The sequence below is a fragment of the Sminthopsis crassicaudata genome, chromosome 2 (assembly GCF_048593235.1).
Source record: "Sminthopsis crassicaudata isolate SCR6 chromosome 2, ASM4859323v1, whole genome shotgun sequence".
NCBI lineage: Eukaryota > Metazoa > Chordata > Mammalia > Dasyuromorphia > Dasyuridae > Sminthopsis > Sminthopsis crassicaudata.
This window is the reverse complement of record NC_133618.1, coordinates 28,091,181-28,104,924: the sequence shown is the minus strand read 5'-3', so window position 1 is coordinate 28,104,924 and position 13,744 is coordinate 28,091,181. Positions and strand designations below refer to the sequence as shown.

General features: G+C 46.6%; 2 protein-coding genes across 2 annotated transcripts; both read right to left on the bottom strand.

The window, feature by feature from the left end:
- Positions 1-466: 466 nt before the first annotated feature.
- LOC141554027 (sepiapterin reductase-like) lies at positions 467-5,777 on the bottom strand. Its single transcript, XM_074285538.1, has 3 exons — positions 5,374-5,777; positions 2,503-2,793; positions 467-1,478 (listed from the first exon to the last, which is right to left on the bottom strand). Exons 1-3 carry the CDS (start codon positions 5,675-5,677, stop codon positions 1,288-1,290), a joined length of 786 nt encoding a protein of 261 aa, XP_074141639.1. The 5' UTR covers positions 5,678-5,777; the 3' UTR covers positions 467-1,287.
- A 2,056-nt stretch (positions 5,778-7,833) lies between these two features.
- LOC141554026 (sepiapterin reductase-like) lies at positions 7,834-12,597 on the bottom strand. The gene is made up of 3 exons (XM_074285537.1): positions 12,256-12,597; positions 10,343-10,633; positions 7,834-9,457 (listed from the first exon to the last, which is right to left on the bottom strand). Exons 1-3 carry the CDS (start codon positions 12,557-12,559, stop codon positions 9,300-9,302), a joined length of 753 nt encoding a protein of 250 aa, XP_074141638.1. The 5' UTR covers positions 12,560-12,597; the 3' UTR covers positions 7,834-9,299.
- Positions 12,598-13,744: the final 1,147 nt, after the last annotated feature.

The following is a 13,744-nucleotide window of genomic DNA, read 5'->3' as shown; positions in this document are numbered from 1 at the left end:
GAATACAATCCTTCCTTTGCAACAGCAACAACAACAAAATTCGATTCTGCACATATATATTGTACCTAGGATATCCTATAAGATATTTAATATGTATGGGAATGCCTGCCATCTAGGGGAGGGGGTGGAGGGAAGGAGGGGAAAAACTCGGAACAGAAGGGAGTACAAGGGATAATGCTGTAAAAAAAAAAAAAAAAAAATTTACCTTTGCATATGTAGTGTCAAAGAAAATGTTATAATTATAAAAATTAATAAAAAAGAAAAAAAAGAAAAAGCTATTATTTAAAAAAAAACAGAAAAGAAAAATCATGTTGAACACTCAAGTATATTTTCTCTGACAAAATGTGAACTCTTTGAGAAAAGGATTGTTTCGTTTATGTTTTTGTATCCCAGTATAAACCCTCAGTAAATACTTCCATGAATGAGTGAAGGGACAAACACATACACACACACACACTAACACAAATACTTTCTTAGCATTTATTGAATTCTCTGAGACTGGGGGCAGTCACTACAAAAGGAATCAGAAACACATTTCTACCATGATGGATCTTACAACTTATACAAGGGATAGAAGTAAAAAGAAAAGGAGAGAGAATTCAGCATCTTCCTTCCTTCTTCTTCCCTTTCCTTTTTTCCTTCCCTTCTTTTTCTATCTTTCTCTCCCTCTGCCTTTTATATAGAAACAATATACCATTTCAGCACGGGGTCCAATGAGAGAGCTCTCTTGACCAAGACAGATGGTAACCAGACTAGGAATTCAGATTCAGATCTTTGGGAGCAGCTTGAGGTACAGACATGAAGTCCAGAATCTCACTGTAAATGTCAGTGGCTGGATTTGCACTCAGAGGTTGCTGACTGCAAGCCTGGCATTATAAGCACCGTGCCTCTCTCTCTGGGGGGAGGGGGTGTCAGAGAATCACCTCCCCTTTCAACATGGTCTCGTTTTTATCCCCCAATTCCCCACAGACTCACTGTCACTATATCCTGAACACTCCCATTCTCCTGAGTAGGCCGTACGCCCAATGGACAAGACAGAATGAGAAAAGAGGCAGTCTTAGTGGAAACCAGATTAACAAGTCAAAGGGAATGGAGGAGAAGGCACATCATGGCAGAGCAGAGAGCCCTGCATTGGGAATCCCAGCTCTGGCCATGACAACCTGGATAAGTCACACTCCCTGTCTGAGAGGAAAGGTTGAGGGGTACATCTTCTCCAGGCACTTGGGAAGAGCCGAGGATGGCAGGGGAAGGTGGGGGGGGTACCCAGGGGGTGCAGGGCAGCCAGTACTACTCATCAAAGAAGTCGATGTGGGCCCCTGACTCAAAAGTGTCCTGCTGTAGCAGGTCCAGGAGCTTCTGGGCAGAGACAGAGCAATCCAACAGGGAGTGGCTGTCCTTGAGCTTGGTCATAATCTCCCGTACATCCGAGTCCTTGGTTTTCTGTCTGCCTTCCTGATGCATGTCTGTGTCCAGAGGGCCTGGGGGAACAGAAGAAAGAACAAAGATCTAGTAGGACCATGAGCAAGTGGGGTTGGATGGAGAGACCAGGGCAAAGAAGGACTGGAATAGGACTGAGCCTCTGAGCCATGGACCCCTCTCCCCATTATACAGCCAGATGGAACAGCGGAGAGAGCCTTGGCATCGGGTAAGTCTGAGTCCTAATCCTGCCCTGAGCACGGGCTGACTGAGTCGAGGCAATCCTAGCTTTCCTCTACTTCCCCCAGGGCTGATGATTAAATGAGAGAACACAGATAAGTGCACTTGGCAAGCCTTGAAAAACATGCTATCGATTATCTGCCAATCTGAGTTCTGAGGGCAGGGGCCAAGCCTTCTACTTCCTGGGAGTCTTTTCCCCTTCCCCAGGTTGCCAGGGAACTGATGACATCCAGGAGTGGCATCTTAGGACTGCTACTGCCCACAGTGGGTACTTAATACATGACTTGGGTTTTTTTTTTTGTTTTTTTTTTTAAGCTGTCATTGCCACCAGGGCACAGGCAAGTTGTTAGCTACTCACCAAGGAGAGGCAATGTTTCTGAGAGGAAAGAACACTGGACTTAAGAGTCCACGTTCAAATGCTACTTCAACAATTAACTACCAGGGAGACCCCAGGCAAGTCTGTATGCTCTCTGGGCCTCAGTGTCCTTTTCTGCTAAAATACCAGGCCTCTGAGGTAGCTCCCAGCTCTAAATCTCTGACCCAGTGACAGGAGGGAGCACAAGGTATCTGTGATGATCACATGCTTGGGGGAGGGAGAGGTTGTTTCCATAAGGGACAATACACATGTTTCCCCTCTAGGGATTGCTCTGTCACTAGCCTCAGCGATTTCCAAGAGTGGCTCCACCTCAGATTACATCCTTCAAAGCCTCTTGGCCAATACTCTCTGCAGAAGGGACTTGGCCCCAAGGAATGATGGATATCAAGGGAGGTCTGGATGAGGAGGAAGGCACAGGAGGTGCCTGGCTCCCCAGCCAGAGCCAGGGAGGCGACCAGACATCCCCCTACCTGGGGCATAGTTCAGCACTCGCACATCGAGTTCTTCCTTTGCCAGGACCCTGAACATCATGTTTCGGGCAGCCTTGCCAGCACAGTAGAGGCTCCAGCTCTTGAAAGGTTGCACAGCACACAGGGAGGAGATGTTGACCACAGTTCGCTTCAGGCCAGGGCTCGGAGGGAAGGCCCTGAGGACCCCCGCAGTGAGGCAAAGGGTGGAGGTCACATTCAGAGCCCAGTAGCCATTGACTTCTGCTGGATCAGCAAAGTCCACAACATATTTAGACACATCTCCTAAGGTACCTTAAAAAAATTAAAAATCAAAGCTTCAGAAATCTCACAGGGCCTGGCCAAGAGCCCCCTCCCAATACCCTTGAGATTGCTTCCAGAACCTGGAAAAGGAGAAGTCTACTTTTTATGACTCAATGATTTTCCCATGAAAGGAAGCTTGATGTAAACTATCTTTAATCTGGGGTCCTTGAACATTTTTTTTTCCTAATTTTGACCATTGCATCATTTCCAGAGAATTGGTTCTCTTGGCAATTTTGTGTATTGTATTCATTTAAACATACTGGAAAAGGGTCCCGTGACTTCCCCAGATTGCAAACAGTTTATGATCTATTAAAAGATTAAGAATCCCTCTGGACCTGGTCGTTTCTGCTAGAAACACAAATGCTGGGGATGTAAAGACAAAAAAAAAAAAGGCTGAACAAGTTATGCTGTATAATTCCATGTGTCATGATGCTGCAAGAAATTATGAAATAGAGGGCTTCAGAAACACCGGGGAATAATTGTATGAACTGATGCAACCTGCAGTGAACAGAGCCAGGAGAACAATTTATATAAAGACAATAACAGGGTAAAGGACAAAACTCTGAAAGGTTTGGGAATTCTGATCAGTGTAATGACTAATTGTAATTCCAGAGGACTCACAATGAAACTTACTGCCCACCTCCTGAGAGAGAAATGAAGGCTACGGAGCAAGCAAATCAAGGGAATCCTATACATATCCTAGTCATTTTTAAAAATTAATTTTATTTTATTTTATTTTATTTTTTGCTGAGGCAATTGGAGTTAAGTGACTCGCCCAGGATCACACAGCTGAATGACTAGAGTCAGAGTCGTGATTCCCTGATTCAATTCTCATGATTGCAAAGGATAGTGGTTCCATACCATTTTGGATAAAGGTTTCCAATGGACAGCTCCAGGATCTATGCTTGGCTATATGAAAGTTAATATTTTAATTAGTGATTTAATCTCATTAAGTCTGTAGATGGTACAAAGCTGAGTCAGTGGGTGACACGATCCCAAAAAACTATGAAAGGCTTGAGAATGGGGCCGTCTCACAAAATTAAGGATAAACATTAAGTCTTCCATTTCAGTTCAAAAATAGCAACTTCATAACGCTAGGACAGTGAAGGCAGGTAAAATCTCCATTTCTCTGAAGGAGGTCTAGGAGTTTTAGTGTGCTGCAAGCTCAGTATGGATCAGCAGAGGAAAGTGGAAGCCAAAGAAACTAACACAATCTTTCCTTGATTGCACTGGCAGGACTTGTTTCCACATATAGAGAGGTGGCAGTCCCATTGTCCAGCTAGGTAGCTCTCTGGATAATGCTGGACCTGAATTCAGGAATGGCAAAGTTTAAATCCTGCTTCAGTTACTAGCCGTGTGATTTTGGCCAATTTATTTAACTCTGTCCTCTCAGCTTCCTCATAGGTAAATATAGTTCTTATCTCTCAGGGTTGGGAGGATAAAGTGAGATAATATTTGAAAAGTGCTCGGTAAACCTTAAAGTTCTACATAAAAATGAGCAATTACTATTAGGATTGCCATATCGGGAATATCGCATTTGGGTTTCAAAGTTTAAGCTGGAAATCCTCCTCTGCCAGAGGGCATGCTCACTGGTGAAGGGCCTTGAGACTGTCAGGAGTCCCTTGCCAAGATCATCCCTTTCTTTTTACTCTTCTCTTTCTTCTTTTAGAAATCACCCTGGTGACTGCCTGCCATCCAGAGAGGGGGTGGAGGGAAGAAGGGGAAAAGTGTTTGCAAGGGTCAATTTTGAAAAATTACCCATGAATGTGTTCTGTCAATAAAAAGCTAAATAACAATTTTTCAAAAAGAAAGAAAAAAGAAATAAGAAATCACCAGGGTGCTGGCCCTGGAGTCAGGAGGCCCCGAGTTCAAATCTGACCCCAGACACTTAATACTTCCTAGCTGTGTGACCCTGGGCAAGTCACTTAACCCCAAATCACCCTGTTTTCCAGAGGTAAGACTGTGCCCTGTCCTTGGAGTACCGACAATCCTTTGCGTTCTCTCTGGATGCATTTTTTGTCCCCCAGAGTCCCAGGACTGTTTCCAGGCCGGCTCCTGAGCTGGGACAAACACCTGTGGGAGCCACATCCTGGTCATGAAGTTCTATAATCCAACTTGTCTCTCGGCTGTTACCCCTCGGTCGGGGCCACAGCTCACTGGGGCCGGGCCGTATGTATCAAGGCGGCCCTTCCCCCCACCTCCCTCCCCAGGAGGTCTGGTGCGCCGTCCAGTTTCCCTCCAATGGAAGGAATAAAGCGTTTTGCCGTCCCCGGCTGTTTCCAAGACCTAAGGAGTCCGACTAATTGTCTGACCCCCCAGGAGGCCAAGAAGCACCACGGAGGAAGTGCGCAGAGGCCGCCTGAAGCTCCAGGAACGAAACGGCCCGGGAGCCCAGGAGCAGGCGCAGGAGACACGCTTGGGACCGGGGGAAGGACTCTGGGCTACAACAGCAGGAACAGAAGAGGTGTCAAAGGGGAGCAGACGAAAACTACCAGACCGGCTCGGGTCTGCCCGGCGTGCCCCCCGGGCCCGGGCACCTTTGCCCCTCCTCCCCCGCTCCGGGGCCGTTACCAGCGTTGTTGATCAGCAGGAGCCGCTGCAAGTCCGCGGGCCTGGGCAGCTCCCGCAGCGCCTCCGTCAGCCGCCGCAGCCCGGCCTCGCTGCCCAGGTCGGCCGGCACGCACAGCACCCGCAGGTCCGGGCGCGCCGCCCCCAGCTCGGCCGCCAGCGCCCGCAGGGCCTCAGAGTTGCGGGCGCTCAGCATCAGCGCCGAGCCGGCGGCCAGCCGCGGGGCCAGCAGCAGGGCCAGGCTGCGGCCGAAGCCCCGGGAGGCCCCGGTCAGGATGCACACGCTGCGGCCCAGGCTGCCCTCCATGTCGCTCCCTCCCCGCGCGCGCGGCCTGGCCGGACTCTGCCCTCTCAGGTGAGGCTGGGCGGGACCCGGCCTGGAGCCCCCCTAGCGCCCCGCTTCCGGCTGCCCGCTCTCTGCACCTCCCATTGGCGGAAACCAAGCAAGCCCCGCCTCCGCCGTCCCCGTGCCAGAACCCGCCCTCTCCCGGCTGGACCGGGCAGGAATGGCTGGTGAGCTCTGGCTGAGCAAGTGAAGAGCGGTTAGAGTCTAGTTTTCTTGGTCCGGGTTCTCCCCGGAGTCCACCCAGAACGGCTCCTCAATTATCCGGAACAGGTTCCCCAGGCTGTTAGTTAAACAAGCAGAAGGGAGCAGGCGGGAGGCTCGGACCTCCCCCTCCCCCCCCCCCCCAGCAGAGACAATTAGTGATTGATAACAGGATATTGGCGCCACTACGTGGTCACGCCCATTCCCGCGCTGCTCCCACGGACTTTTCCTCGCCCCCAGCTGCCAGAGCCCTCCTCTCTCAGCTAATGCCCCACCTGCGCTCCACGTATCTTGTCCGGTTCTGTATCTGTGCATTTATCTCTCCCTTTAGAATGGAAACTCTCCAGGACAGAGACTAGTCCGGTTTTTCTTTGCATTCACAGCACTCAACCCGGCACCTGATAAATGTTTGTGGCTAATTGTGCATTATTTCAAAGTCCGATTCTTTTTGTACAGCAAAACAACTGTTTGGACATGTATACATATATTGTATTTATACTCTATTTATACTCTAAAATATTTAACATGTATTGGTCAACCTGCCATCTGGGGGGGAGGGAAAAAGTTGGAACAAAAGGTTTGGCAATTGTCAATGCTGGAAAATTACCCGTGCATATATCTGGTAAATAAAAACTATTAAAAAATAAAAATGTGGATTAATCACGTGACTGTCAGGCTCTGTGAGCTGGGGGCACAGAGACAAATGAGACAATGAACTCACTACTCAGGTACATGCGTGCACTGAATACTGGATCATCTGCAGCTCAGGTGAGGAGGAAATCTTTCCATACAAGCTGCCTGTGGAGGGAGTGTTAGAGCTGCAGCATTAACCGTTATGAAAGCGATCTGCAGTTCCGGTAATCTTGTGATGGACAGAGCCATCTCCACCCGCAGAGAGGACTGTGGGAGCTGAGTGTGGATCACAACATAGCATTCTCACTCTTTCTGTTGTTTGCTTTGCGTTTTGTTTTCTTTATCAGTTTTTTTTTTCCTTCTTGATCTAATTTTTCTTGTGCAGCAAGAGAACTGTATAAATATGTATACATATATTGGCTTCAACATATATTTGAATATATTTAACATGGATTGGACTACCCGCCATCTAGGGGAGGAGGTGGGGGGAAAGGGGGGGAAATTTGGAGCACAAGGTTTTGCAAGGGTCAGTGTTGGAAAATTACCCATGTGTATGTTTTGTAAATAAAAAGCAATTTTTAAAAAGACCAGGATCTGTCCCCTAACGCCCAAACCATGAGTAAGAAGCAAGATTGTGTTATTTTCACATCAATAACTGAGTTCAAGTCATACGTGGTATGTTCATATTTGTCGATGGTACAAAACTGGGCCAGCAAGTAAAAGCACTTGGGTAGAAAGTATGGGGAGGACTCTAGCTTCTGTCAGCCTGCTTTCTTTTTCTTTCAATAGTTCTTGTTGACAAATTAACCAGAGAAGTTAAGGGACCTGCTAGAAGAAGACCCAGGGCAGTATGTGACAGAGAAGGGATCCAATCCAGAAATTTTCCCACCACAAAAATTACAGATCGAGCAAAAATTCACGTCACTCTATCCAAGCTTAAAGTTTTCTTTCTATACCTAGTGGAGCCCTGAGGAGTCTGGTCCCCCTCTCCCTGCCTCCTATACAACTCTGGTATACTTAAGGTTTAACTTACACCGACTTCTAGTTAGACCTGGCTATTACTGAAACTCCAGCAAGATGATATCATTACAATTTCACCTTATTCATCCTGAGGAGACTTTTCTGGTTAAGTTTTAGAAGCCACTTGTATTTTTAATTAATTTATGGACTTAGTAATATAATAAAGGAATGGGACCATTAAGTAGGTCCTACTGGTACAAATGGGGGCAAGTATCCCCAGTTCTTTTGACACACACCAGGAAAAAGCATAATGGCATCAGAGAGAAATATTCAACCACATTTTAATAAGGCACAGAGGGTACAAGAGCAAGCAGCAGAAAGTACAGAGATAAACAGTGGGGAAAGGGGATACAGAGGCAAATGGCATGGGGATAGGAATGGGGTGGTGGAAGAGGTTAAGCAGTATGGAGAAGAGAATGGAAGGAGGAGAATCACATAAGCATGGATTGGAGTCGGGAGTATTTAAGCAGCATGGACTCTTAGGAGATGGAAAAGTCCTCAGGGGCAGGAGTTTGGGGATCCCATTTTAATAGAATTTTGGTAGGAGACTGTTATCTGTTTAACCTTGAGTTTATTATGGGGTTCCATTTTTATAGAATTTTGGTGGGAGACTCTTATCTGTGTCACCTTGAGTTTACTAACATATCTACATCAACTTAAAATATATCAGCAACATTTGATTTTCTGATGATCTTACTATGGACATCTAGAACTTCTCTGAGGGTTACAGACCGAGACAATTAGCAGAATCAGAAGTCCTCCCAGCAAGGTTCAAATGGCTTTCCTTTTTTAGAATATAGTCTCAGCATGGTTCATTTATGAGAGACACTTTGCAAGAAACCTTTGTTCTTCCTTTATGAGACAATCTGTAAGGAACTTCTAGATTCCCCTTTGCAATCTCCCTGCTGTTGTTACTTTTTTATTAGCTACTTTATAAATTTACTTGCTATACTAAAAAGGGGAAAGGGAATCCAGGCAAGAGCTAGTGGGAGAGTAACTGGTGTGGAAGTCCAGAGAGTCAGAAGCAGAACCAGGGGAGAAATGAAGGCTGGTTAGCTCGGTGATTTTATCTATTTCCTGGATGTGATACCAACTAAGAAATACTACTTTGGCAGGGAGTCTCTGCCATCCTGGATGCTCAAATGGGTTTGGCTTGGCTCCAGACAGTAGAAGAGGAAAATGGTGGGGGATCACCTGTATGCTGCCAAGAGGCACATTTAAGCTTAATGTCAGGAAAAACTCATAACAAAAACTACCAAAGAATATAACAGGCTGTTTTGGCAAGTGATAGGTTCTTTTTTCACTGTGAAGGGAATTCATGGTCAGGCACTTTTTGGATCTCTGAAATCCTTGCCAGCTGCAAAATTCTATGGTTCTCGCTACAGTCCACGATGTGCTAAATTTTGGAGTCAAAATTGAACTAGTTTTGCAGCTCATTACATGTCAGCATTTGCCCTCTCTAGGTCCTCATCTATAAAATAAGAGCTTGGCTCAGCTATCTGTAAGGTTTCTTTCAACTTTAAATCTATAATCCATGTGTTTATTTAATGAATGGCTGCTGTCCTCATTAAGGGCCAGATATTTAACCCAGGGAAAAGAAGCAGTACTTTGGTATTTTATGATAAAGTTATCAACTACAAAAGAGTATAGAGTTGATTGGGGTATTGGAAAGGAGGAGAGGAGGACACGAGTAACTTAATTATCAAAGAAATCAATATGGGCCCCAGACTTAAAGGTGTTTGCTAGCAATAGCTCCATCAGTTTCTGGCCAGACACAGTGCAATCCACTAGACCCCCCACTCTTGGAGAGCTGATGTAACATCTGGCGGGTTTCAGGATCCTTTGTGTACGCCTTGGCAATCTGACGCATATCTGTGTCCAGAGGACCTGAGGAGTGCCAGGAATAGGAACAAGAGAAAAAAGGAAAGAGGGTGAGATGTAGAAGCCAAAAGTCACCTGGCACAAGACAATTCTGCCATGAGCCCCTTCTGGGACCCCTTAGGCCTTGGGAGGTCCCATCAGTGCCTCTGGGACCTTGAACTGCTGAGCTTTATCCAAAGAACAGTTGTCCCTACTGTTAAAGGGCTTACCCTAACTCATTTTGGCTCCCAGCTCTACCTTATTGTCGTGGGATTTTTGACAGGGTAGAAGAAGAACTCTGTGAAGCAATATCAAAGGCATGAGACTTGCTATCTTTAACTACCTCACATCTGAGTGCTATCTCTGAGTGCAGAGATGTTCTCTTCCAAGAGACCCAAGAGACTTCCTAGGGACAGGGTCTGCTCTCTCATCAAAGGTTCATGGAATCATAGATTTAGAGATGGAGGAGACTCAGAGGCCATTACTTCCAGTTCTCATTTTACAGATGAATAGGTTGAGGTTCAGAAAGTTTAGTGACTTTCTCAGGGCCATAAAATTAGTAAATGTCTGAGGAGGGCTTGGAATCCAAATCTTTCTGATTCCAAGTCCCTTTCTCAGTTCATAAGAGTAGCTGCTACTTCCTCCCCCTCCCCATGAAATAAAAAAGGTTGATAAATATAGGCACTCCTCCATCAACCTAAGGGCTTTTGGAGAATAGGGACTGTTTACCCACTAGCAGATTAGCAAACAGCAACTTGAAGGCAGGGATGTTTGTGGGTGTCTCTCCTCCCAAAACTAATTACAGAATTGGGCAATCAAAACTTTCCTCTGCCTAATTCGGGCCACTGGCCACCTCTCCTTCCCAGCAGATCTGTGATCAATTTCCTGTATCCCTCCTCAGGAAACCCTTACCTGGGGCATAGCTCAGCACTCTAACATCAGGCTCTTCAGCTGCTAAGACTTTGAACATCATGTCACGAGCCGCTTTTCCCATACAGTACAAAGCCCAGCTCTTGGTAGGCTTCAGGGCAAACTGGGAGGAGATATTGACCACAATTCTGCCCAGGTTGGAACTTGGAGGAAAGGTCCTCAGGACACCCGAAGTCAGGCATAGTGCAGAGGTGACATTCAGCATCCAATAATCATTGACTTCTGCCGGATCAGTGAGATCTATGATGCCTTTGGAGGGATCACCCAGGGAACCTTCAAGAATCAAGCAAAATCAGGAACTATACTGATTGATTTGAAAGTCTATCATTCATCATACATGGAGGTGATAGTCACTTTCTACTCAGGGTTTGGAGATATTTCTAATTTCTCAAGGTGGAAAAAAACTCTGGTGTAGAGGTCATATTCAGAGTTAGATTTGAGAACTGAAAAGGACACTAGAGATCACCTAATTCCACTGTTACATTTTGTACAAAAAAAAAAAAAAAATGAGGCCATGGGCAGCTAGGTGGCAAAGTGGATAGAGCACCAGCCCTGAAGTCAGGAGGATCTGAGTTCAAATCTGACTCTGAGCAAGTCACTTAACCCCAATTGCCTCAGCAAAAAGAGAGAGACAGAGACAGAGACAGAGACAGAGACAGAGAGACAGAGAGAGACAGAGAGACAGAGAGAGAGACCCAATGGTAGGATGGGGAGCCTCTACCCCATACCCACTTCTGCCTAAAGGAACCCAAAGCCCCACTCCACCCCAACCTGTAGACCCACTACCCTTTCCCCACCAATTATTAGTTGGCATCCATCTACCTAGCCAGTGCTCCCAGAGTGCACCAGGCTTGCTCCTTTGACCTTTTAATCCTTGCCATCAGTTTATGGATCACTGCTCCATCTATCCTGCAGCTGAAACCTCCTAAATCTGTGTCCTTCTTTAGAGCTTCTTTCTTTAGAGTCAAGACTGACCCACTTTTCTATTTGTATACACAGTGATTGGGATATTAAAAATGTTTTAAATAACATGGATATAATATAATATAATATATAATATAGGACCATTCACAAGTCTCTCAGCTGCAGAGAAGGAATATAAGGTAAAGCACAAACACAAAATAATAAAAATAAGATTCTTCCAGATAGTTGAGCAAGCCACAAGGGCTCAGGATTTTCCCAAACTCCTCTACAAACGTGTGGCTAGGGAAAACAAGCCACATCCCCGGGCTAGCGATCTCAGGTCCCCTTGGGGCTCGGTAAATGGGGCAATCTCGACCCTTAGAGAGAGAGAGAGCTGTCTTTTCCTCCGTTTGACTCATAAAAGGGAGGGAAGGAAGAAGCAAAATTGACAAGGGAACCATGTGAGCTGGAGCTGCGGGGAAAGTGTGGACTCTGACCCCGAGCTCCTGCCCCCAGACACAAAGTACTGCTGAGAGGAGAAGGCAAAGAATTGCCACAGGGAACAGCCGGCCGGATTGGCGATCCGAGGGCCCGCCTTCACTCCCCTTTTCTTTTTCTTTTTCTTTTTCTTTTTTTATTATAGCTTTTTATTTACAAGCTATATGCATGGGTAATTTTATAGCACTGTTAATCCCCTTTTCAAACTCGGCAGGAGTCACGTGGGTGAAGTGGGAAAGAGTTGGGCTCTGTCACTCCCCACCGGGTGACTAAAGTCAGCCACTTTCGGGGAGCTCTCTCCTCCATCCCCCGTGCGGCGGCGGCGGCTGCGGGGGGCGGGAGGGAGGATGTGCGCCTAGACGATCCCTGGAGCTACTTCCCCCTCCAGGACTTCGGGGAGCTCCCCGGTCTCGGTACTCGGAGCAGCCACTTGGCTCTTCTGTCTGGGCTCTCCTTCCCACCTCATTACTCTGTGCCCCAAACCAAAGGTTTACCGGCGTTATTGATCAGCAGCAGCCGCTGCAAGTCCGCTGGTCTGGGCTGCTTCCGCAGCGCATCCAGCAGCCCCCGCAGCCCGGCCTCGTTGCCCAGGTCGGCCGGCACGCACCGCACCCGGAGGCCCGGCCACAGCGCCCCCAGCTCGGCCGCCAGCGTCCGCAAGGCCCCGTCGTTGCGGGCGCTCAGCACCAGGACCGAGCCGGCGGCCAGCCGCGGGGCCAGCAGCGGTAGCAGGCTGCGGCCGAAGCCCCGCGAAGCTCCGGTGAGGATGCACACCGCCCGGCCCAGGCTGCCCTCCATGTCGCCCCGAGCATGGCCGGAGTCTGCCCTTTAAAGCCTCGGGCTCCGGCTCCCCGGGGAGCAAGCACGCGAGCAGGGCCCGCCCCCAGGTTCCCTCCCCAGACGTGAGCAGCAGCGCACAAGCTCCAAAATCAGGTCTTGGGACCTGCCCGAGCACTGCTGGGAACTCAACCGTAACAGCAAAAGTGAATTCGCTCAACAGGCATCAGAATGACACCCAGACACTTAATAGTCGTTAGTGTGTTATACACTGAGGGATACATTTCATAGCCATCATTAGACGGATAGAAACTTAATTGCCATCAGTTTATGACATATATAAACAAACAAGCATGTAAACATGCTCCTGAAGGTAGAAGAAAGGAAACAAGTCTTTATTAAGTGTTTACTATCAGACAAGTGCTGGATATTTACTAATAATAATCATAAAAACATGCAACTTAAGGTAAAAGAAAGGAAACAAGTATTTTTTATTATAGCTTTTTATTTACAAAACATTTTCATGACTAATTTTTCAACATGGACCCTTGCAAAACCTTCTGTTCCAACTTTTCCTCTCCTTTCCCCCACTCCCTCCCCCCATGGCAGGTGTTCCAATACCTGTTAAAATATATGAAACCAGTATTTATTAAGTGCTTACTGTCAGGCATTAGTGCTGGATGCTTTACAAATAGCAATCATAAAAACATGCAACTTAAGGTAGAAGAAAGGAAACAAAGTATTTATTTAAGTGCTTACTGTTAGGCATTAGTGCTGGATGCTTCACAAATAGCAATCATAAAAACATGCAACTTAAGGTAGAAGAAAGGAAACAAAGTATTTATTTAAGTGCTTACTGTTAGGCATTAGTGCTGGATGCTTCACAAATAGCAATCATAAAAACATGCAACTTAAGGTAGAAGAAAGGAAACAAGTATTTATTTAAGTGCTTACTGTTAGGCGTTAGTGCTGGATGCTTTACAAATAGCAATCATAAAAACATGCAACTTAAGGTAGAAGAAAGGAAACAAGTATTTATTTAAGTGCTTACTGTTAGGCGTTAGTGCTGGATGCTTTACAAATAGCAATCATAAAAACATGCAACTTAAGGTAGAAGAAAGGAAACAAGTATTTATTTAAGTGCTTATTGTTAGGCATTAGTGCTGGATGATTCACAAATAGCAATCATAAAAACATGCAACTTGA